This window comes from Neodiprion virginianus, chromosome 1 (assembly GCF_021901495.1).
Source record: "Neodiprion virginianus isolate iyNeoVirg1 chromosome 1, iyNeoVirg1.1, whole genome shotgun sequence".
NCBI classification, from domain to species: Eukaryota; Metazoa; Arthropoda; class Insecta; order Hymenoptera; family Diprionidae; genus Neodiprion; species Neodiprion virginianus.
The window spans coordinates 22,900,521-22,925,022 of record NC_060877.1 but is presented as its reverse complement, the minus strand read 5'-3'; the positions used below and the strand labels follow the sequence as shown (position 1 = coordinate 22,925,022).

General features: G+C 36.3%; 1 protein-coding gene across 1 annotated transcript in view; it reads right to left on the bottom strand.

The window, feature by feature from the left end:
• The window catches only part of LOC124301057 (protein vein), a 263,351-nt gene that overhangs the window by 7,804 nt on the left and 231,045 nt on the right, over positions 1 to 24,502 (bottom strand). The window contains exons 6-8 of the mRNA XM_046755743.1: positions 13,168 to 13,242; positions 9,742 to 10,051; positions 6,756 to 6,943 (exon numbers count right to left, since the gene is read on the bottom strand). Of these exons, the coding sequence (XP_046611699.1) occupies positions 13,190 to 13,242 (53 nt within the window). The 3' untranslated portion in view covers positions 6,756 to 6,943; positions 9,742 to 10,051; positions 13,168 to 13,189. The remainder of the gene's footprint in view (positions 1 to 6,755; positions 6,944 to 9,741; positions 10,052 to 13,167; positions 13,243 to 24,502) is intronic.

Below are 24,502 nucleotides of genomic sequence, written 5' to 3'. Positions count from 1 at the left end.
TACACGTACATCGGTTTCGTGCCCGTTTATGCGATGTGTGCTCATGGCGAATCAAATCAACGACTGTTTACTTCATTCGCGTAGGCATACGTAAGTAAACGGCGCCGCGTCGCGCGTTACTCAGCAATATATACTGCACAGCGTATTTCGATACGTGAAAAGCTCCACTTTATTTGTGTTTGAAGAGGAAGGTCTGCAAACATTTCAGGTTGGGGTGCCCGGATACTCGGGGAATTTTATTTCCGTTATACTATTAAATTTATGTTTTCTCTTCAGGCTTTACGTGCCTCGCCAAGTTTCACAGTACTTGTCGTATTACTTATATCCCTGTGTATTAGACTCGGTATCAAATTAGAGTGGGTGATATTTTTTTTAGCTGGAGCAAAGTCTGAACATTGGTCTTGGGCTTAAGAAAAGTCTTCAAGTATAGGATTTTAGGCTTAAGTCTACAAGTCTCACAGCATATTGTGATTTCTTTCCATTTAAATAACGTAGAAAAAAATATATTCATTCCAATTTCGTCGTGGAGTTTTTCAAAATCATCGAGTATGGGTAAAATCGTGTAGCTGATTAAATACTCGATAAATGGTAAAAGCTGTTCTCATATTGGAGCAATCAAACTTGTACATTCGAAAAATTAGAACTTTTGTATCTCTAGTCAAAAATGGCTGACTGAAACAGATTCTTCAAGCTTTGAGAAAGAAAATGTGTTATTATTTATATTGAAATGCAGCCAGTTATAGCTATGTATATTTTCATGGTTTTGTTAGATCGAAATTACGACTTGTGCAAAGTTCGTGTCAATGCATACTTAGTGGTATATACATCGAAAAGCTAGACTAGTTTTTACAGGAATCCATAATTTTTACATTTCTGATTTCGTCGTTATATTTCACAGAGGTATATCGCATTAATGCCTGTTACAGGAAAAACATGGAGAAAAAAAATTGTTTAGTCTCAACAGATATATTTCCTTGCGAGTGTCGAAGAAAATATTTTACTGCTGGAACTTAATTTTACTTGATCTTACAAAACCTTTAGTTTGCTTGGAAAAAAGGAACCTGTACTGTCCAGGTCCTCGAATCAAATGTTTCGCTGCATTGGTGAAATAGTCTGTTGTGTAACAAGGAGGCAAACTCGGTCTTTTCGGGCCGAGCGTTAAAAGTTTGCAATATGTGTCGTAGGTGAGCCGAACACGAATCTACGATGCGAAAAGACCGCTGCTTCCTTGTTGCGCGCGATTCGTTGCATAACAAAAGCATGTTACGCGTTTGTTCACGAAGCATGGAATTAAGGTTAGGATCGCTTACTGTCAAATTTGATTGCGACAGCGCATGCGCGCCGTATGACTCCTGTGAGTTAAAAGTGATCTTTTCTGTCCTCCGCGCATGCGCAGTCGTAAATTCAGTCTACAGTCGTAGAAACGGATACCTTGCGTACGGAAAACGCGCATGAAAAAACGCGTAGAGCATCATCACGTTTTATAAGAGAAATCATTCACAGTAAACAAACATCCAATTGAATTAACACCTTCTGCCTCAGTGCTGGACGATAGAGAAAAATAATCAAATCAACCTGACAGAGTGAAAATCAATCTCGTAGTACAAACCGCGTGTATATAAAAATGAAAAAAAATAAATAAAGAAAAAAAAAAAAGTAAAAGAAAAACTGTTCAACTCTGATTTGTACGTGTATAAGTTTGAATATTGCTGAACTCGCTTGTAATTCGAGTAATCATGACGGATAGAATTCGACGAGCGAATGGTGGGCAAGCTGTACACCTATAACTGGGTTTGGTCTCGTTGGCTGCAGTGGCCGAGGATTTTTCCGGTGAAATATTGGAGCTGGGTGACTTTAATTGAATAGGGGAACTGGCAGGCGTAGGTACAGGTTGAACGGAGGATGGAGGTGTACCTATTAGCGCGGATATATCGTCAAGTGCGACTGTCGTTAAAGTTCGCAGTGCAGCTGAAAAGCACGACCGACGTGGTGTGCGGTGCACGAGCTGGCTGGCACATCGATGTCGCGAAAGCCTTGGGGAAATATGATTGTATTTTATCGTTCACTGTCACCGCGGGTAGCGTTACTACTTGTTGCTTCCGGCGACCGTTGCAGTATCCTGTGTTGACGTGTTTACGTGCTCAAAATTTCGAAACTTTTGCTTATTATCCGTGTACCTGCGTTACTTTGTAGTTTTTCACAGCTTTTGATAGACTTTGGAATGAGTGGGTCAAGTTTGTTACAGCGAGAATTCTCTCGCTAATTATTTTTGATTGGAAATTTCTTTTATGCATTGGAAATACGTTATCTATTCGATCGGGGTCCAGTTATCACCTAATTTTCGATTTTTTTTCTAATTTTTTGTCACATTTCTTAGGACCAAGTCGGTACTAAGTATTTTTATTTTTTTTTTGATTTTTATCTGCCAAGCTTCGTGCGATATAAAATTTGCGATATCTACAGTTTCTGTCACAAAGAATATTACTATGTGATTGGCTGTAAATTCTGAACGTCAAATTGAATCATTAAAATAAAAAGTTCCAATTGTCGTATTGCAATGCACTTTTTGGGACAGAAATACTCAAAAACTACGACGTGTTTGGAACAACGAAAATATCCATAAGAATGTAGTAAAAAATTAGCAACGAATATACGGGACAGTATTTTTTTGCTGTCTGATTTGCCATTTTTCAGATTGATTATGAACAAAACAATTCATTTCTGGACACGAGGCTTAAAAATTTCTTTCTATAAACTCGTACAAGTTGATCGATCATTTATAAATCATCAAATCACGTGATTAAAATGACTTAAGCTTATAACTATCTTCAAAAAAGGAAATTTTAAGCACTGATTGTTTTCAGCAAAGAATATAACTGAATATCTGTGGTTGAAACATTCGAAAGTTGAATAAAAATTTAATCCTGATACTAAACACCCTTGTGATTCGTATTTTTACATGTTTCTCAGATAAATATTTAAGCTGTAACAATTATACGTTTAATGAATACACTCTTTCCCCCCTTTTCAGATAAATTTTATACGTACAAAAACGACGAGAAACACGTCGTAACGCAATTGGTATTTTATTTTTGTCAAAGTATCTATGCTGCGGCCATAACTATCCGTGTTCGCGTTATTTGGCGCAGTAGGATCGTCGATCGAAAAGTGTCCACGAACGTGAGTAAATATTCAGTGGAACATTCGCTCGTATCATCGAGTTTTATGGCCGCTGGTACCGTATCATGAAATATTCATGCTATAGGAGCACACCGTAAATAACACGTGAGATTTAGGTATATACATTTTATACGTAATCCCTCGGCACATAATCTCCGGCTGTTGCGCATCATGATGGTGGGGTGATTAAGATAAACAAGTAGTTTCCCCTCACCTGTAGATCATATTCTCAGTTTACGGTGCGTTTACAGCTCGGCTCGATCGGTTATTATAGTGGAGAAATTTGAACTGGAAATGCTAATTTGCAACTGGAAAATTGGAGTAACATTTTCCAGTTCAGAGTCGAGATAAGAAACTGCGCACGGGTAATGAGGAAAATTTTATTTTGTACCGTTACTACAAAATTCTAGTAACATGGGATATTGTTACAATAATTACGGTTCAAATATTATTTGAATAAAAAGGAAATGTGGGGAAATCCATAGTAATATTATACAAATGCGAAAGTGCACGAAGGGAAAGGATCATTTGAGTCAAGTGATATTCGTTTGATTCGGCTAAATTTTATAGTCAAACGCGCCGAACGCAATACTTACTTATTTCAAGAAAATACTTTTGTCGGATGAAATTCTTGCGACAACTTAATATAGATCTAAATCGAGCCTATGAATCATCCATGAGTTCCATGCGATAATGTGAATTCTGTATCAAGGAAACGTGTGATTGAAATGACTAAAAATTTGATTGAACGTACCTCAATCGTGTTCTTTTAAAAATATCAAATTTTTTTATCAAAATGAATAGAGCTTGCTTTAATTCACGTTTTTTTTTAGTCAAGAGTACAATTGGTTGAAAACAGGCAATGAAATTTGTTGTTACAAAAATCTCTTGGATTGTTTGAACATTAGAGTCACTCAAGCACACAAACTGTAATCTTTGAATTATATCATTTATAATTCTGTCTACTCAAAATGATATAGGAGATTTACCCGATATTTAATGGGTAAAACTTGTAAACTTATTTGCTTTACATGTCGAATTATAAATAGTGTGTCAATAGTTTCTGTCTATTTGTTGTCAATATCAATTTCGATTGCTCAAAACTGACTATTATATTCTCATTGTATATAATAGGACTGACCGATGAATTTATTCTTTACGCTGACTATATTCTCTACTCGTTTCAAAGCATGTTTCTATTATCTCGTAGACAAATTAATGCAACTGATTCAGCCAGTTACGCAAAACAAGCTTCGGTCAGACCAACCAAGTATGGCAGTGGATCAATATAAATTATTTGCTGGCTAGATTCATATACTTATTTTATTTGCAGTACCTGATTGTTTCTGTCAACGAACATGCGACTTAGAGGAACAATACATAAGCTTCGTACGAAGTGATGTTTAGTTGACTCAACTTCAGAAACACATCAAGAGGTTGACTCAAATCAATACTTCACTCGATCGCGACAAGAAAGGCTTTTGTTGAATCAAGGAATTCGCTTGAATAAATCATTATGACAAATTAACTGAATCGAAATCGTTGAATTGAAGTCATCGTGTTTGGAACAGATAAGGAACAGATAAGTGGGCCGCAGATTGACATAAGCTACTTTTTATCCCTGAAAAATTCAGAGTTCCTGTTGCATACACTGAGAAAAAAAGTTATTAGATTCAATAAATCATAATTGATCCAAATAATCCATGCGTTTATATAGTCCTGACAGCACACTTATTCAAAGTGACAATTTATGTGGTTTTCAATTCAAAAAATCCGTATTTAAGTCCAATGAAAAATAATTTAAACGAATTAAATAGAGATTGAGCGACATAACTCACCGAGTTGCTCTTCTGGTTTGATATGTTTATCCAGACGCTGCATGCTTCGTGTCAAACAAATTGTCCCTTCACTCAAATAATGTTTACAACGACCAATGAGATATTCTTCCGGTGAAAGAAGATATGGCATTGTATACAGAAAAAACTGATGTCACAACAACTAAACCCATATTTGGATTAAAAACGTATTTAAATAATTCAATGATTTCTTTAGTATTTGAGTATTATGGATATATAAACGTAGTGTAAATATCGCTCGGTTACAAATTTAAAAAAACTTTTTCAACACGATATGCTATTGTTATTGAATGCCACCAAACAAGTGTAGTAGCGTCACTTCAAAATAGTTTTGGGGAAACATAAATGGATCATAACCGCAACGCAACACATCGCACCACGTATAGTTGGCAGATTAAGAGTAATCCGAATGATCCGAGTATATGAATATCCTTGAAGCTACTTTTCAAGCGGGAAAGCTTGCCCTCTGGTGATAGAAACTGGTACTACTTCGAATGAATTATCATTTTGGTTGAAAACCGTGAAAAATGTACATCAAAAAATCAGAAGATTAGTGAATCAAAAAAAATTTTATTTCAGTGAAATAATGTTCATTTCGTAGAAAGAATGATTCATTTATTGCAAGCGCGTATGTAATGGTATCGAGAGTTCTTGAAATCAATTTCAAGTTTATGTTTGCTATTTTCAACTACACGCGATTGTTTAAAACTGAGGAAAGTTATATTTCATTGTATTAGTCAATAACTTGAATTAAATGTGGTACATACAGCAACTCAAGAACTATTTCTTGGTTCCACTCAAACATATCCTCATTTACTTGGATGGATTTTTTTTTTGTTTGAAGTAGCTTATATAATCCGACGAACAAAATAATTTTCCTAAATGAATATCAAGACCTGTCTTGTGAAAAAAATTCTTTTTTCAACATATGACACGTTTCTGTGATCAGAGTTATCATTGATTATGTCGGACAAACATCACATTGAGCCAAATATGCTATTTGGCAATAATGTGGATATTTCAGCAAGCGTGGGATTATTATTTCCAATCTCTCCGTACTTTTGAATCGATATGTTCAGCGGTTAAAATACTATTCTTTCACGAATCAAATGAGGCTTGTTGATTCAAGCGAAGTTGTCGTTCCGAAATATCCAGTTTAATACTATGAAATAAATACGTACTTGCATTCATATCGATGCATCAATATTTTTGTTTCAACTAAAAAGTGGTTGTTTCGAATGATAAATTATTCGAACCAGATAAACTGGAAATCAAGAAAATTAGTTGTTTGGTTCGATTACTTTTTTTCTCAGTGTGGGTATTCGTGCTTTGTAGTTTGAAAATATTCGTGTATTACGCGATGTTGTAATAATTTATACGGTGAAACAATATTAAATAATATGAATAATTCTTATCGGTTCAAATGTTTGAATTCTACTTGAAGTGTCGTATGCTTACTTAAAATTTTATTAATCCACTCCTTCTGTTCCCTATTTAAATTCGTATTTTAGCACATGAATATTTTAAAACTTGACCACCACTCCAAAGACAAAGTTTTTGCAAATCTGAAGAACCCAAACATACAATTCCAGGTTAAACTTCCAATGAAACTGTGCAACGAGACCTCAGGTACGTTGGTATTATCTATTCATTTCGTTGTCAAGTTCCGTCGTGTCAAGCAAAACAGTGAGTGACGTTTTAAAATTTGAATATACTTACCTTCGGAGCTTCTGAAATTTTCAAGAACAATGTGAAGAGGATTCAGGTGTTGGAATTTCCAATCAACTTCACTAAACTTTCTCTTCAAAAGTTCTGGTCGGAGGAAGAGGCATGGAGTTTGGCCAGCAGTTCAAGGGTCGTGATAACGTATGACTGCTACTAGAAAATCTCGGCCACAGCTGTAATATCTGCGAAACAGACGGAAAAACGGAAATGTGAAAAAAGGTTAACGAATTTTTTGATCCTGGATCACGATACGCGCTAGACACAAAATCAGCTGGGGTTGAAGTTCCAAATTTGAAAAGTTCCGGATGCGCCTAATTCCGAACTATTTGCTGGCGAAACTTGAAGTAATAAAGTAAACAAACTTTTACGAAACAACAAATCTCAATCCCAAGAAACCGTAATGATATTTTTCAACTATTTTTACTGGAAAGTCCTTATAGTTTTGTTCAGTCTTGATTAGCAATAGCTCATTTCACTCATAAGTGAGTGCACTACAAATTGTGGAAAGAAATTTTTTTTGAGCTCGTCCGTTGGTAAAAAATATCCGTTATGTATAATCATCATAATCTACAGATGATAAACTTGTATTTTAGTGACGAAGACATCGTTGTTGATAAAAATTTATCTCAAACTATTTACAGCAAATTCATTCACAAATAAACTGAATTATTGTTTAATAAAAATTGGACAAGCCTAATGGATTTTTCGATAAAAATTGATAAGGTGATGTTATCTTTCCATAGTTGTTGACATAAAGAGGTCTTCCGATATAAAATCGTCCGTATTTAAAATTTTTTTCCTGTCGCGCGGGGACTTTTTTAATCACATGCAACTAGATTATCCAAGTCTCCATTCTATCAAGTTATTATTTCGACCACTTTTACGACTCGACTGTACGTCCTATACATTATTAGCAAAGCGTTTCAGACTCTCTTTTCTCATCGTTTTTCATTGTCCTATCAATTATTACCCGGGAATGCTTAAACGTGAAAACAATTAGCGTTTTTATATGTCTACTTCAGAATCAAAGGGTAATACAGGGTAAATGATGAACCGTCAAAATTATTATTATTATGTTGTGTCCACGTTACAGAATTAAATACTCGAATGGCCAGTTGTAAATCAATATAAATAAATATTGTTCATAAGATATTTCCAGAGTTTTTTCTTTTTTGAACACTAACAACAGAATTGACGGTTGCATAAAACTGTCCTGCTGGTATAAAAGCACCTTTTGACTCGTATTAGTGTTTTTCTTCTTAACTTGACTTTCATTAAACATTCGAAAATATTTTGAGATCCACAATTCGTGGATGGGGGATCGTACGCACTGTTTGCACGTGTACATCGAACTTGAAATTCAATTATCTTAAAGCTACATATTTGCACATGGCAAACCATGAGGTCCTAATTCAACAGAAGCCTGTAGAATATTTCCTGCCGACATACGTGAAAGGATATCGAGTAACGGGATTTCCTTCAAAGTTTTACATCCACGATTGATGAAGCACAAATTTTGGTAGCTACTGAAATTTTTCGATTTTCCACCTTTTCATTAAGTCCGTTTTTTCAAAATATGGGATTCTATTGCTTTTTGAAATTAACAGCATTATTATCCTTCGATGGTTATAGTCGTAGTCAATAGTCACTAACAGACTGCTTATAGTTTATCTTGGAAGTTTCTGATAAAAACTCGTTACTGGGTCGCTTAGCGACCTGTCGCGCCGGGTGATAATTTTGGAATGCTTCCTCGCGCCGAGCGCTCCGATTTTCAGTTTGATCGCTTCGATTTCCGGTGGCGCCCTCTGCGCGCGGGACAGATTTTTCGCGCATTTACCAAATTTCGGTAGTGTACGTACATGGTCTTATTCTTCCGACATATCCATCAAGGCAACCCCGAACTTTGAATGCGAGTACTTGAGTAACACAGGCATCTTTGCGTTTTCCGTCTTTCATAACAGCCCATTGCTCATTGCGTTCACTTCTTGTACCGTGCTTTGGGGTTCAGTTGGGGTACAAGTTTTTCATTTTCCGAGTTGCCTGGATTTATAATCGACTCGTTTATGTAACAGTTACGTCCCACGGCCTGGGTCACGATACAGTCGACAACAAAACTGTTTATAGAATTCAGCACTTTTGTAGAAGAGGGCATAATAAAAAAAAAAACATTTTATAAATACATATTATCAGAATCATGTAAAGTAAATAATCCTTGAATTTGTAAAACGAAATAAACCTTGGTATTTTCTATTTTTTTCTTCTCCTATTTTTTTAATATGTGAATTTCACTGATTTATTACAACCTTTATCCAGGTGTGAAGTATAATTGAACGAATATCAAATGATGCAATAAATCGCTTTCACTTCTTGCCTCTGTACCAAAATTTTTCTTTTTGTAGCATAAAACTTTTGTTTGCGTTTGTAATTTTTTTGGCATAATCAAGAACGCAATTATACAATTATGGACAAAATTAGTGAGATTATAGAAGCTCTTGTAATTCGATTACGCAAATACAACTCCATAAAATTGCTGTAACAAGTAGATTACTTGGTTTAATTAATTGCCGAAATTGAATAATAATTTATTATAAAGTTCAAAGAAGGAATGGAAAAAACGTTACGGATTGATTCAATCTCCGAAGTTAAAAGTCAACGTTATGAACGATAAGGCCAGCGGAAGGGAGAACGAGAAAAGAGAGAGAGAGTAATTATGATGTAAAAATTCACGTCGATTGAAACACGTACAAAAAAATTACATAAATCCGTTTTCTAATGGATGAAACTCGTATTTTTAATCATTTCACGGAAATGTGATTACAGTATTTGGATTTGTATAAACTGTTGTTACAATAATTCAACTGTCACAAAATTGAACAGATTTTACTATGTATGCAGATAAAATTTAACATTTAAACTAACAATCGCCAACGTCGTACGAACGCGTTGTTTCGGGATGAATTAATCGAGTATACAGACTTACCTTAAGTTGAGTAACAGCCCCAGAACCAGCAAGTTCCAAGATGAAATAGATAAGACGATAGTAGAGAAGAGAAAAACGTAGAAATAATACTGAGAGAAGGAGATACGGAAATCATTCGAAAACAAAATAGTAAATTGGAGAAAGAACGGATGTGTGTAGAGTATAAGCGTAAAGCAGGGCAGGTCCATTGGGTAAAACATGGGAATTGCGGGTTATTTGGGGTCGGGGACGGGCAGGAAAGGCGAGGATGTCGGGAGTATGAGGTAAGGCTACAATAAAACAAAACACGATGTATGTCCCGGTGTGCAAGCTGCAAGCAGAAAGAAATTTACGGAAATTTGGTTAGTTTCTGTTAATAGACGAAGGATATTCTATAACATAGAGTAACATTCGTCTCAATGATAAGTCCTGCGATATTTCATTCAATTTTTCCCTCTTCTCAGGAGGTTGGTTGATTTTATTACAAGATGGTCGTACATTGAGTAATTATCGAATTTAAACGTATATATATATATATATATATATATATATATGCGTAAGTTAACGAGATCTCTTCAATAAAGATACAAAAATGAAAAATACTGGTATTATAAATGAAAGCTCAGACATCGATGTTTCATTTCAAATTGATTAAAAAGTTTTAGAAATTTAGTAGATTCGTTCAATTTCATTTTGAGATAGCAATACGGTTTATTTATTATATAATCAGATAGTGGTAAATTCAGAACTTGTTTAACCGTTATACGTGTAAGCTACGAAGATCTCTTTGAAAATCTAAAACTACAAGATACTGGGATTGCAAACTTACTTTATGAATATGATAATTTGATAAGTACTCACTTACGACTCTCTCGTATTCGTATTAACAAAAATGATCGATTTTCGACGAATAAACTCCCATAAACGTGTAGGATATATACCGTGTGATCTTACAAGTCTGGTAGCGTCAGGCAATCTCCATTGCTATTTTTAAATTCGTCTCAGGATTTCGCATCTTTTAAACCGAAGGGTGAAGCGTGACAGTGAAACTCGACGATAAAGATATTTTTTCACCATGCGCCATACCAGCTGCGCATGCGATTATACGCACATATGTACTATATTTTACCTCTCTTATTTTTATACACATCTTGTTTTTTAATTACTTACAGCGAAATTTTCAACATCTTCCTTGATCAGCTTACGGAAAGTATTGAAAAATGTTTTACGCGTGAGTGAAAAAATGATCGAAGAAATCGAGAATTTACATACTCATAAAAAACAATATGTGTGATATACGAAAATAATGACGCGAATTTTATGAAAATATAAAAAATATCGTTTTTTGCACTAGTTCTTCCATGATTTCATCAATTATTCGTTGTAGAAGAAAGTTCGGAAGCATAAATTATTTTGTTTAAACGTAAGGAAAGTATTGAGTGTATCATTTTTACTTCAAATTCAAAAGGCAAAATATTCATTTGATATCATAAACTTCTTGCAAATTTTCAATTCTCAATTGTGTAATTTTTCGAAAATCCGTGTTTTACGACTAAACAGCTATTCATTTTCAATATTGCTTCATCTTTAAAGGTTTGTGGACACACCAAACGCGAAATCTCTGATGTAAATTAATAAAAAGGGCCAGTATTTGTTTCCGCAAATAACGCTCACGTAGATCAAACAGTGTAGGTACACATACAAAGTTATGTTTACGAAATATAGCACGGTATGGAATTTTACACCAGCATCCGCCATTCCGTTTACAATTTTCATTCGCGTCCTAAAAATTTTGCGACAAAAATAGAAAATGTTTCCGTTCAAATTTTTTACGCGTTAAAGAATTCGCGATTTCACTTCTATCTTTACCGCGGAATATTCGAACATAAAATTCTATGCGATCTCTGACTACATATTCTCGCAAGGATGGCATAATGCGATATACGCTGGTTCGTGTAGCGGAAAATATTGGCACTCGATTGCACGCGTCTCTATTCGTATGTCGCACAATTCATACTCGGCCCATTCCCTCGAGATTTTAGCGCCCCGGTATCAACGGTTTTAAATTCACCGTTTACCACGTTTCGCCACGTTCTCAATTCCCGGGTACAGAGATAGAAGTAAAAAAGAGAAATGTATGGAACATTTTTTTTTACCTATCGAAAAATACATAGAAAAAAAAATAAAACAATATCCATCCCTGGGTGTCGCCTATTTATTACAGAACCAACGCGACATCCGTTTTCCGTTTTCGATGCTTTTTGGTGCTTGTAGTACGTAACGCCTGATGGCTGACAACCTGAGTTGCAAGCGAGCGATTAGTTTGCAAAACAATCATCTGCTGATTTGCGTTGGCGCGATAATAATTATTTCAATTCACTTATCGATATCTTCAAATTCAGCTCAATTTTTAATCATAAATTGTGAAAAATTTTGTCAACTTATGGTTTAAGAACGTGGCACCATCAGGAACAGGTGACTTTTACTTCTGTTTTACAATACTATTCTATTAATGCCTATTACTTTAGTTGCTTATCTCAGGAAATTGATTTTGTAACTGTTTTATTGCCTGAAGTCGTGCAACTATTTCCAGTTTTCATAAAAACTGCGTACAATTGAAGTAACATAACTTCACTTTTCTGCTTTGAAATTAGATATGTTTTCACGCCATTCGATGTGCGAATTTTTTTAATGCCTAATTCACACAAATATGAGCTTTGTTTTTTGGTGATATCTTTTTTCAGAAATATCTTCATTATTTAAGAAAAGTCGTGTTATTTGGTGGGTGATTCGGTCCAAGGTTTTGCACATGTATGGAAATATATTTAAATTTCAATGTTCCAGTTTTAATGATTTAGTGATGGTGCCGCGTCTTAATTTCATTGACATAAAAAAAAAAAATCACGGTAGACTTAAACAACCCAGAAGTTGTATTTAAATTACAAGAATGAAGGTTTTGAACATTTCGGTTGGAAAATGAGTATGCATTGACGAATATCCCTGAAGATGGTTTTGTCCTTAATGATATTTTCCTTACATTGCAAGTGGCGTATATTTCGGAGGAGCTTTCAACAACAGTCGAAAAATTACAGGGACTTATACGATAGATTAGGAAAACTTAAAGATTTCAGTATGTCATATTATTTCATAACAATCTCTCTCCAGAAAACTGTCACTGTATTCTCGAAAATAATTGCTTTGAAGCAAATGACAGATATATGCGTACATTATACTTGCACATACATTTATGTATAATGCATTAAAAAAATTCTATAGAAGCAGATCTTTATTGCGTTATGAAGATTTTTCGAGGCAGACAGAATGAGCACAGTGAGAGCGAAAAAGATAGACAAATAGACATAATATATACATATATATATAAGTATATACGCTTGTGTAAAGCATTACGAGAATAATTGTCGTTGATCGGATCAAATCTCAATTTACCTTGACAGTGCCGCTAGATGCGCTAGAAGCGGGCAAGGGAGATGTCCTCGGCGAAGGAAGAGTACTTATCCATTTCTTAAATTAGAAAATTAAGTCAGAAACTGTCCATGGCTCGAGCATGTATGTAAAGAGGTGTTATTTTATACACTGCAAGCGTCAGGACCTCCTCTCGTACTGCTTTCATGATTTTTTTTTTTTTTTCACATTTTAGCGCAGGTGATGGGAGCAATTAAGAGGAAAGATCAGGGGATGAAGGCTCGGGTGACATGGCAAAAGATTAAAGCGTAGAGGTTGGAATTCTTCTGGTAGTTTAATCTCGCGTAGCAACAAAGCAATGCGCGGGTGGATTCTGTGGCGCTTTTTGTGCCTTGCTTCAAGTCACTTGAGACCAAGCATCTTCATTTCAGTTTATACAACCGTGCTACAACAAAGATCTAATTACTCTCCCCATTCGTCGCGTGTAACTCGGTGTAACTGACATCGCGCCAATTTTCTCGATTGTATTGTGTTATTTAACTTCATGTGAAATTCATAACGTGAATCTTAAGTACATCTGGTATGTCTGATTGTCGGTATTTACGAAATTGTCTACTGTGTCAGAACGCGAATTTGAATTTCGCATTGGTTGATGTGTATAAATAATTATGCACGATGCGATGACAGACGTGAAGTATATCGTACAGTTTAATTATTCAACCTATTCAAAAGTTGAAGAATGAAATTGTTCGTCAGCCGTACTTTAGAACAATACTCAAGTTCAAGACGGTCGTTAGTCATTATCTTTCGCAAAAATAACTGTTTACAATATTCCGACGTTCATGAAACGAAATAATCGCAGAAAATCAGTCAAGTTTAATTGAATGTCTGCAAAAGTATTTCGTAAAATTAAATCATTTCAATATACGAGAATTGGACGAATAACACCAGAGTTTAATAATTTTTAACGCGTTCTGAATGTAGAACCTGTTTTTAAATTGTTGCTGTTTTATAATTTAGACACAGTTTTCTCTCCTTCCATGTATATTTGAAATTTTACTGGCTGGTTAAGCATCGGTGTGATGATTATTTGGCATATAGTACAGAAATATCATAGCATCTTCATCTTGCCACTAAAACACCCTTAACGACCTGCCCCTAATAACTGTCGTCGACGGATATAGCCAAATGCACTAACACGAAACGTGTAAGTTCTCGGCCACCTAGAAGGAAGCTAGACCGTCGTGTATCTCTATGGTCGTTATAAATGTCGTTTCGCCTAATTAAGGAACCCGGTGCCGACGGTGTACTTAGCATATCTTTTTCACGGCGAGCGATCCCGTGTGCAAGATGGGGGTTAGCCAAGTGGCGTAAGGTCAGCGGGACTAATAACCCCACCACTAGACTGTTTCAGATTAGGACAACATATTGTTTTTGTATTGTTTTTTTTTTTTTTTTTTTACGCCGAAGCAAGGTCTGAACGTAAGTTTTTCCTTAAATAGAAATCCTCCTCAAGCGTAGGATGGACTGATCCAAATTCCGACGGTCGATAAAGTCGGACAGTCAGAGTGGGGATATCCCTGAAACCTTCTAGAAAAAGGTTTGTGTCTTGGATAAGTCGGTAACTAGATAAGTGTCGGTAACTATATCGGCATCCAGAACCAACTTTGCTATCCTACGAAGAAACTAGAACAAGGACGTTTTTACATGCTATTTAAATGGAAGGTAGTCACATGCTTTGAGACATGTGATTTTAGACTTTCGATAAAAATCCTCACATACTTCGTGAGAATATTTTATCGTATGGCCAAATCTAACGTTTAGTCCTTGTTCTAGCGAGAAAAGAGGATCGCAATGATCAGAAACTGTGTTCCCGCAATAGAATGGTCGGTTAGTTGTAGGTGACTTGGGACGCCTGAGTGACGATTGCGACTGCCTACCGGTAACGATTCGGATCAGGATCATAATCCGTAGGTCTACCCCAGATATGTGCTCGTTGCACCGGGCTGAGGATAACGCGAGGAAGTGGCGCTGATTAAAACGAGTTGCTCTGTGTGCACTGCTAATGAACCTGCTTCAACCCCGAGCACATAGAACCTGCAAGGGCTTGTAACTGTAATACGATGGACTATATTACCTTGTGTAAGCCATTATATCGGAACCCTTTGGGAAATTGTCTATGGCCTGGCTGCTGGCGCCTCAATCAGCCGTGAAATGTACCCTGATACGCATTACCATAGAGCGCGATGCCGCTATACGCAACCTACTGTGAAACACTCTGACGAACCACTTCCTAATCTGATCATCAATTTAAGACTTCCGACCCTCCGCAAGCTCGGCTCGATTTCATCCTAGATTCAAACCGGATCACAATTCTTGGTAATCACTGAGACCCGTTCCCTTGGGTTACTTCATAGTTGTAAAAAAGTATCAACCGATTCTACAGGAATTCCTGCTTCTTGTTGAAATGCAATTATCATTCATGTATCTACTTCGTGATCGTCGACTGAGTGTATTAATTGTTTGCTTGTGCCGATAGTACCGCCGCTGTAATGACCAAATTATACTTGCAAAGTGGATTATACTGTCGGTGAGTGAGTCTTTGAATCTGTTGTCTTTCAACGTTTTGCCGCGTAATCGATAGATTTTTATACTCCAAGGAGCGGCTTCTTTAATACCCGGAAAGTCAGGCCGTTCGAAATTAATTTGAACGAGTTTTGTAAATCGTACTTTTGAGAACTACGAACTTTCAGTGAGTCTGCATAATCGGCTTCTGAACTATGAATTAATAGTATATTGTGCAGTGCGAGCCAAAGAGACGAATATTGCAAATACGCGAGACGAAAAGAGGCCTCCTCTTTGCATTTAGTTTCGATTGTACAAAGTCATTTGCAAAATCTTGTGAATCTTATTGCAAGTCAAATAAATTATAAATTCGCAACATAGTTCTGAAGCTCTTTCTCGATTAAAATACAGACGGTAAGTATACCCCTATTCGCAAAGTTTTGTGACTTCAAAGTTAGATTCGTAATATGTTGGCAATTTCGAAAATCATTTCATGTAATACTGATCGGCTTGATGTGATTTTTGTAAAGTTGTTCTCCGTTTTTTTTATCATAATAATAATGATAATTATTATTAATTATCAATTATTATTATCATTATTAATAATTAACTTTTTATAATATGAATTATTATTATCAACCTGTTAAACAGTTTGATATATTACCGACGGAAGTAATTTTATTTTTTTCATTATTAGGCAGGTGAACGTATTTTGTAAAGTGAGAAAATTTCTTAAAGTTGGTCAGGGCTGATAATGTATCTTAATAATTGAAATAATTTTTGAAGCCAATTTTTTAGTGTAGAGAAACCTCATTGATACGAACGATGTAATTATCGGCTACTTGACGGATCATTTTTTATTCCGTCGTGCGTGCGTGCGTGAGTTTGTTTTTTTCTCTCCTTCTCTCTCTCTCTCTCTCTCTCTCTCTCTCTCTTTCTGGAACGGGAGTGATAAATAGCTTCGGAAGCAAACTGTTATTTTTCCCGCAGGGTGTGCAAAAACTGAAAAGATGAACAAAAGACAAGAAAGAAAAAGAAGAGAAAAAAAGCAAACGGCGAGAGAACAAACCGAAATAAAAAATGGAGGATAATCTGGTATATGGATATGCAGATATATAGTTTATCTTTCGGACCATTTGTAAGTGTAACATACATCAACGACCTATGTATGAAATTTGAATTTATGCGACGCCGCCGACGTTATGACTCGACGCTTTTCTCGTTCACTCACGGTCTGTTGGACTTTTACCGAATGCTCTGTTGGATTTTGCAAGTTGGATCGCTAGACCATTATTGGTACGTATAGCTCATGGCTGATGGGAAATCCTGCCACGGTGTGTTCGAGCCATGACAACCCGTCGCCGTCGCGACGCTTTACTACGTCGGGCGCCGTCGTAATAATACTCGCGTCGGAGCTGGCGAATTAAACGAGTCTAGCCGATGCATTTCACCCTCCAACCCGCCTGTTTCAGTGTTCCGGTATGTCATCCCTCTTGTTATTTCGGTAACGTATGTTCGGGTAATTCGGCCAGAGCGATCGAAATAAACATCGCATAATCATTTCGTGGATACCATAGCACGTTACATTGGAATCCCACCAAAAGGCACCGGGTCATGAATCCGGGCAGGATTTACTGTGTATGACGTTTTTTTTTCTGCTCGTCTAATTATTCGTAAGGTCTGACAACAAGATATTTTATACGGTTTGACGTCACATCATTGGGGTTGCTTTTTTTTCAATCGGAATATTTCACAGAAGCAACGCTTCAGAAAATTAGTGATTAATTGTTAATTGTAAATTTCGATAAATGTCGAGGATTTTGAATGCGAGATATTATGCTTGAGAATTTGCTTCACATGATTTGAAATCACACGAGGACGTATTAATTCATGTGTGTCGCGTTAATTCAATTGACGATATTTGAAGTCTTCCGAATTTACCTAAATTTTTGTAGGTAGTTATTTGTTGAAACCGTACAATACAATTAAAGACACTTTAATTCATGTGAAACCCTTGAAAATAAAGTTGAAGTCACTTAAACTTCCTTGACATTAAATGTATTTCTCATGTTATTTCAGTTTATTTAAAGTCATGCCAAGTCATTCTGAGTATTGATCTTTTTTGAGTTCACGAAGTAGGCTGTGTAAAGGGTATTCCACGCGAAACCGGACAGGTTTCGGGAGTCTTCCATAGTTTTGGGTTCTAAATAATAATACTTGACTCCTTGCCAGGAGCGATAGAAGGAATTTTCTTTAGGGTTTGTTTTTTTTATGTTTACTGGCGCGAAATTATTGTTTTTCAAAAAATTACACTATACTTTTTTCACAACTTGAACTATGTTTGGTAAAATTTTAAAGTTGCATCGAGTAGATCTTAAAGAAAATCCCATAAATTGGGAAGATTTCAAATAAATGAAAAAATCATCCCACAAAGGGTTTGTTATTTTTGGATCACTACCTTTGCTGGACCGATTGAAGCACTTAAATTGACGATAAATAATTGAAACTGCTTTTTTACATTAAATATTCAATAAATAAATGACAGTTAGGAAGCTGCAACCCTTTTGATTCGAAATTCTATGTTTTCAAAACACGTAAAAAGTACGAAGGCTGACTGGCCATCCGAATCCAAAAAACATGGAATTCTGTCGCCAACCCTTTCAAATTATTAGCATTGAATAATTGAATAATCTGGACATTTTTTCACTATGCTATTTTTTGATCCTAACAGCAGTGATTATCCAAAGTTTAGTATGTACCTGAGATTTCTTCGAAGCATTGTGCTTGATTGATTACTTTAAAGAAAAAAGAGATGGCATATCCTAATGCAACGATGGTCTGATTTAACCATTCCATTGTTCAGTTTGATAAAGTCGTTCAGATAGCGAAGTTTAAACTACTTCAATCTAGTTCAGAATCACCCTGCTGTGTTTCGTATAAATGAGAACTGAAAATCGATTCTGATTATCATATTTCCCCGTTTACACGCTTGATGAAATACAATTACACTGTCGAAAAGTATTTCACATCCAGAGTCAGACAATTTTCGAAAATGTTCTTTTCAGGACTTGGTACAGCGCTTGTTCCCACTGCGGGTCCAATGAACAGTGTCGTATTAGCGTATAACGAAAAGTGTCAGCCACTGCAGTACTGATTAACTATTTGTGCAAATGTCACGGTGTGTGAATTTGCACGAATCACGAATATTTGTTGCGATTCCGTAAATATTGAACCGTGAATGGTGTGTAGAAAATTTCAGTGTTGCAAATATTTGCGTTTGAATTAAACGAGCAACGCTATATTGCACAATTCGTTTCAGTCGCTATATTTTCTTGGGAATAGTCTCAGGAAACGGAATTTCAGTATCGTTTCTTTGAGTTTAATAAGCCCCTCGTAAATCTTCGATGACTCCGTATATTGGAGTAAAAGTTTCCCTTCTACAAGTGTGTAATAAACCGTCATATCTCGTTTTGCCGAAGTGCAGCAGGGCGGGAGTTAAGAAACCGTGGCTCTTACGCTTTTGAGCTGCATCGGAGGATACATGGCTACGTATGTACAACGTGTACATATAATATATGGATGGATCCTTGGGACCGGAATTAAAAGAACTAATACAATTTTTGCGGGTCGACTGCACGGACTTTTCGAAAAATGGTAAGAGAGTGTTCTCTTCTGCACCACTCGGCGGCGCTCCATATCCCGCGGGCTGTGCATTCGTAACGTATTCATGACTCTGCAGTAAAATGTAGACAACTGCGTTGGCGATGTATAATCGCAAGCACCGGGCTTGCAGCTGTACAACGGCACGCGAACCACTCGCTGCTGGGACGACAAAATGCAAAATGAGGAAAATTTGCATTCGAACTGGCGCGCTTTGCGCCCTGTGGACGCCGACGTCCGTTCATTTGATTATGCGAACGTCCGATGCGTCACGGTCTCTGATACAGCATAATTTTACCCCATATATACTTCGACGCAAGCACCATCGTCTACACAATAGACCTGTGCAACCTGCCTACGTTTTATTTATACGAACCCATTGTAACGCTGCTATTTGATTAGTTTACAGACTGTCTTTACGACAAATTTTTCCCTATCGATTCAGAGATGGAATTGATTGTGAGATGCATTCGAACCGTTGTATTCGTATCGTGGTAGTCCAAGGCAGTGATCTTCTTACTAATTCGATACTAGTTGGCCTATTGAGCCGATTGATTATGGAGGGTAGAGGTAAGGAGGACTACCTCCGTATGTAGAAGGTGTTTCTAAAGTAGAGGGAAATCAAGATGGCGTTTCTGCAGAAAAAGTATATTCATTCATTATTTCATGCTGTTTGGTGGACATTTTTTCAGTTGAAAACCCATATGAGATACTTCTCTTTGCCTCTATCCTCCATATAATAAATCCTTCGTATCACGTTGTTAACGTTAACACAACCAAAAAAAAAAATGTTTTGACCGCATTTTGAGGTTGGAGCGTTAATATTAGATATTCGACAAATACGCGATAAAATTATAAGGAAGTAATGGTGAATAAAAATAATTATAATGGAAGGTGCGAGTATTGTAAGAAGCTGCCAACACAAAAAGGAATAACATTTCACAGGTAAGTGCTTTAAAATAAATCGTTTGGAGGTTGAGATCGAACTACGATTGTTATCGTGTTATTTGCTCTGGGAATTTCACCAACGATTGCTTCGAACGATGGTGGTATATTAGAAAGCTACGGAAAGTCACATAAAAGATCATCAACTATCACCTTACTAAGATGCATCGTGATCATGATTGCATTGGTTTGAATTCGTAAAGACATGGAAGGAATGTACGAAACTCAATTGAATGAATCGTGAAATTCGTATATAAGTAATCAATTTTAGTTTCGGAAGCTGCTATTCTCTGTTTACTCAATGAGAAATATCTCATAATATGTACGTTACATGTTTAAAAAAAGTTGCAAATTGCTTTCACGGGATCCCGCATGATGTTCAAAGTCCTCTCCAGGAGGAAAAAACAAATTGATCTGTAACCTTTTTTTTTCTCATATTGCCAAATAATATCTTTCTATAGCGATATAATTATTTAGAATTTTCTTACAGAGATTCAAATATGTTCCAACTTGGCCACGTGTTCCATAAAAATTAAAAATTTCGACTTTCGCGATTCTTAGTTGAACACCGTTTGAAGCAGGTATCAACCTATGTAGAATATTTTGCAAAACTGGATGGAACTTTGATGGAACAACATGGATGCACGCGTTATTATGTGCATGGGTCAACAGGGTGATGGATCGTAATTCAGTCGAAACGTCCGTAGACTAAACATGTTACTGGGAATGCTTGATTAGAGGGAAACGAGTTAAACACTGAACTCCACGAAACAGTCCATACGTGGCTCCATGCATTACGAGTAATTGAAAAGCGTAAAAACATTGATTACAAACCGATGACCGATCACAAAATGGACTTGTATGATGATACGATAAATTACCCACCGAATCAGAATTGAGAGTCACAACTACGTTTGAATACAAACCCATTGCGTGAATGTTGTGGCTTTCATTTGTAAATGAACCAGTTATAGCAAAGTCTCTAATAATGAAGTGAAATTCAAAAAAATGCGGCAAGCTTTGGGTGTGATAATTTTTTTAATTCGTACAAAGTTTCACGAGCGAGTTTTAAAAAAATCTGATGTTTTTGGAAGATTTCAAAAAAAAGCTCCGGTCATCGAGTAAGGGCAAAGTGAAATAAAAAACATACAAACAAACAAAGATCGAACCGAAAGCCTGTGCAATGCATCGCCCTCGCAATCAGTGCAGCGAAGTTCGGGTGTACTTGACGCGGTATTTTTCTTGGGAAAAGTCAAACATCGCCCGAGCCCGGATCCTGAGTGGTCACGGTTCGAGTTTCGGATAGGATCACCCTCCCATGCGGCCTCTCTTTCCGCACCTTGCACCGTGATGATCGTGAAGAACTGAGAGTTGACTTATGAGTGCCGGAAGTTTATCGACAAGTTTCTATCTCGTCAAAGAAAAGACGAGTTAGCTCAGAGTTTTCGCGGTTAGTTCAAGTTAGGACTCTCTGTGTGCATACGCTACGGTATATGTGTATACCCAATGTCAGGTGTGTATCTGGGTAGTTGGTTTCGTACTTTCGAACGAACCACAAAAAGCTTTTATAATTTCTTCTCACAGGAGATCCCGATTGCCATTCCACAAATATCGGCGAGAAAGAGAACCATAATCAAAGATGGCGATGAGAAGAGTGATCAGCTGATCGTTGGCACGAATAAACTGGTTGATTCTACGAGTACGAATGGACAGAAAAGTTTGTGCAAGCTGTTAGGGTTCTGTTTTGATGAATCAAGTGAATATGTAGTGATAAAATACGATTTTCATAATGAAATGCGATGTTTGCAATGCAACAGATATTAAATTCTCTGCCAACATATGGCGCCTCTTTATATTGCGTTTATATTCGCGTAATGTTGATTTTCTGTGCTGTGAAGTAAACTGCGTTTAGATTATGCGAGACATGTGATTTCATTGTACACGTTTAGAGTACAAGTATTACAATATCAATCATTATAATTTGTTAGGAATACATCGCCATGCTCCTCGGACATGCTCGGTGACCTAAGGGCTTGGACACTTTTGTAGTTTTTGTTTTAAGATTGAAATTAAAAATCTTACAGTGTATATATTATTTGGTACAAAATAAAAATGTAAACTGAAAAAATGAATATGAAGTATAAATGTTGATCTGAATTTAGTGATGATTTTATGTAGTTTCTCTACGTGGCAGTGATGAAGAATTGAAAAAGTTATGAAGAAATACACAATAGACATTCTCACAACAAATGTAGGATTTGTTATACAGACATAAAGACGATTTTTCAAATTCTAAGTTCTTACAATTTTCTACGACGAGGTTGTTATACACATTTTGCTGTTTCGTATCGGATGTTACATGTTACGGTAGATGGAATGTCGCATGCGGTTAATCTGAATATGACGTGAAAATAGTCTGGATGTAGTTCTAACTTGGCAGTTCAAAGGTCTAATCTAGTGAACAGTAAGATTAAAGATAATAAAATGAAAACGTGAAATTTTGCTTTCATTGAATTTCTAAAAATCAATCAATGCGCCAGTTTAACGAGTTTTCGATTCACATGGTTATCAGTCACGTTACATTACAATGATGGTAAAATTATTGAATATTATCAGCCTCAAATCGATATTTAACCTTTGAACAATAAACGCAAACTGCAGACGTGAGAGGGGAAAGGAAAAAGCAAAAACAACAATTTTACCGAATGGTCTGGAATCGCGCGTGACACTTCGGAACTATTCAGATAACGGTCGCGTGATGAGATACGACAAACTAAGAATGTTCGAAATCATGGATCCATTTTTCTTGCCGTGATTTATCGGTAATCGATTAGATTGCTAATCACTCCGTTATCTATTCAAGTGGTAATCGCATTGCGAATATGAGGCGCATTGAAAATTCTCTCTGATATTCACAGTCAGTACTGTGGATCAAATATCACTTGTCACAGCCCGATGCAACGCGTTATATCATGGATCATTCTATATGCGCGGATTATTTAATCGCCGTAACTCGTTCAAAAGAAAAATTTGCATGTCATCCTCTCTGATCGCGAAACAATATTATGAATTTTATAGTTCATTCGAATTTATTATACGCTTTGGTTTCTACCTACCGATGATTCCATCGCAATATCGCATTAAAAAGAAAGTGTGCAGGTAAAAGGATCGCCTCGATAAAATAACAGTAATGGCAGATGATGGAAAGATATTCCGTGTATTTGATTGACTCGAATCATAACGCGGCATTGAACGAAAAATAAAACAAGATCAAATTGTGAAACTATCAAAAAATTCATTTAGTAGAACCAAAAATTTGTTTGTTCCAATTGAATCTCGTTTCGTCATCCATATTGGTACGAAGTAAATTCAATTTAATAAATGAAATACAATCACTTCTTTCGCCTGTTGAAATTGGAAACTGATTCGTTCAAAATAAATAAATATATTTGCAGTCGGGCGATGAGAATAAAATAAGAAATGGCAAAACGATGCGGCGGTCTTTGAAAAATGAAGAGCGAGATGAAATGAAGCGTGGAAAGATTATATTATACACCTGATGGGATTTTCGTGATCTTGAAAGTTACTGATAGAGGTTGGTTCTAGTGAGCATGCGATTAGTCGAGGCTATTCTCTTTTCTAATAAAAGAAAAACTTTTCGTAACTTCTCGTAAACTTTTGCTGACCCTTCTCATCGTCGCATTCTGCCGATTTCGCGATTTGCTTCTAAGGAGGAAAACTTTTCTCGCGGGCTGTGTTGGAGGAAGGAAGCGAGAGAGCGAGAATTGAAGAGAGAAAAGATCACACACACACGCAAAAATAATCCTTTGGTCAAACTTTTGCCCAATCGACATGGTCGCTGATCGTATGATATAAAACCCTGACTTTTGCAGAGATGTTCGCATATTAGGGTCAAACCATTGTTCAATCAACCAACCGAGGGTGATTCAAATTCCATCCAAATGTCCTATCTCAAGTCGGAATTCAAGCTCGAACTCATTTGCCGATTAATTTAGATTTAATATTAAAGAGAATATTAGATAATCGTGCTGCTGATGTCATGCCAGCTTAGTTAAGGATTTATGGCTTGCTTACCGGGATGGGAATCATAACAAGTTTTATATTTTAAATAGCACCCTCAATCTTTTTTTTCATCAACACGACTCTTTAATACGACTCTTTAATAAGC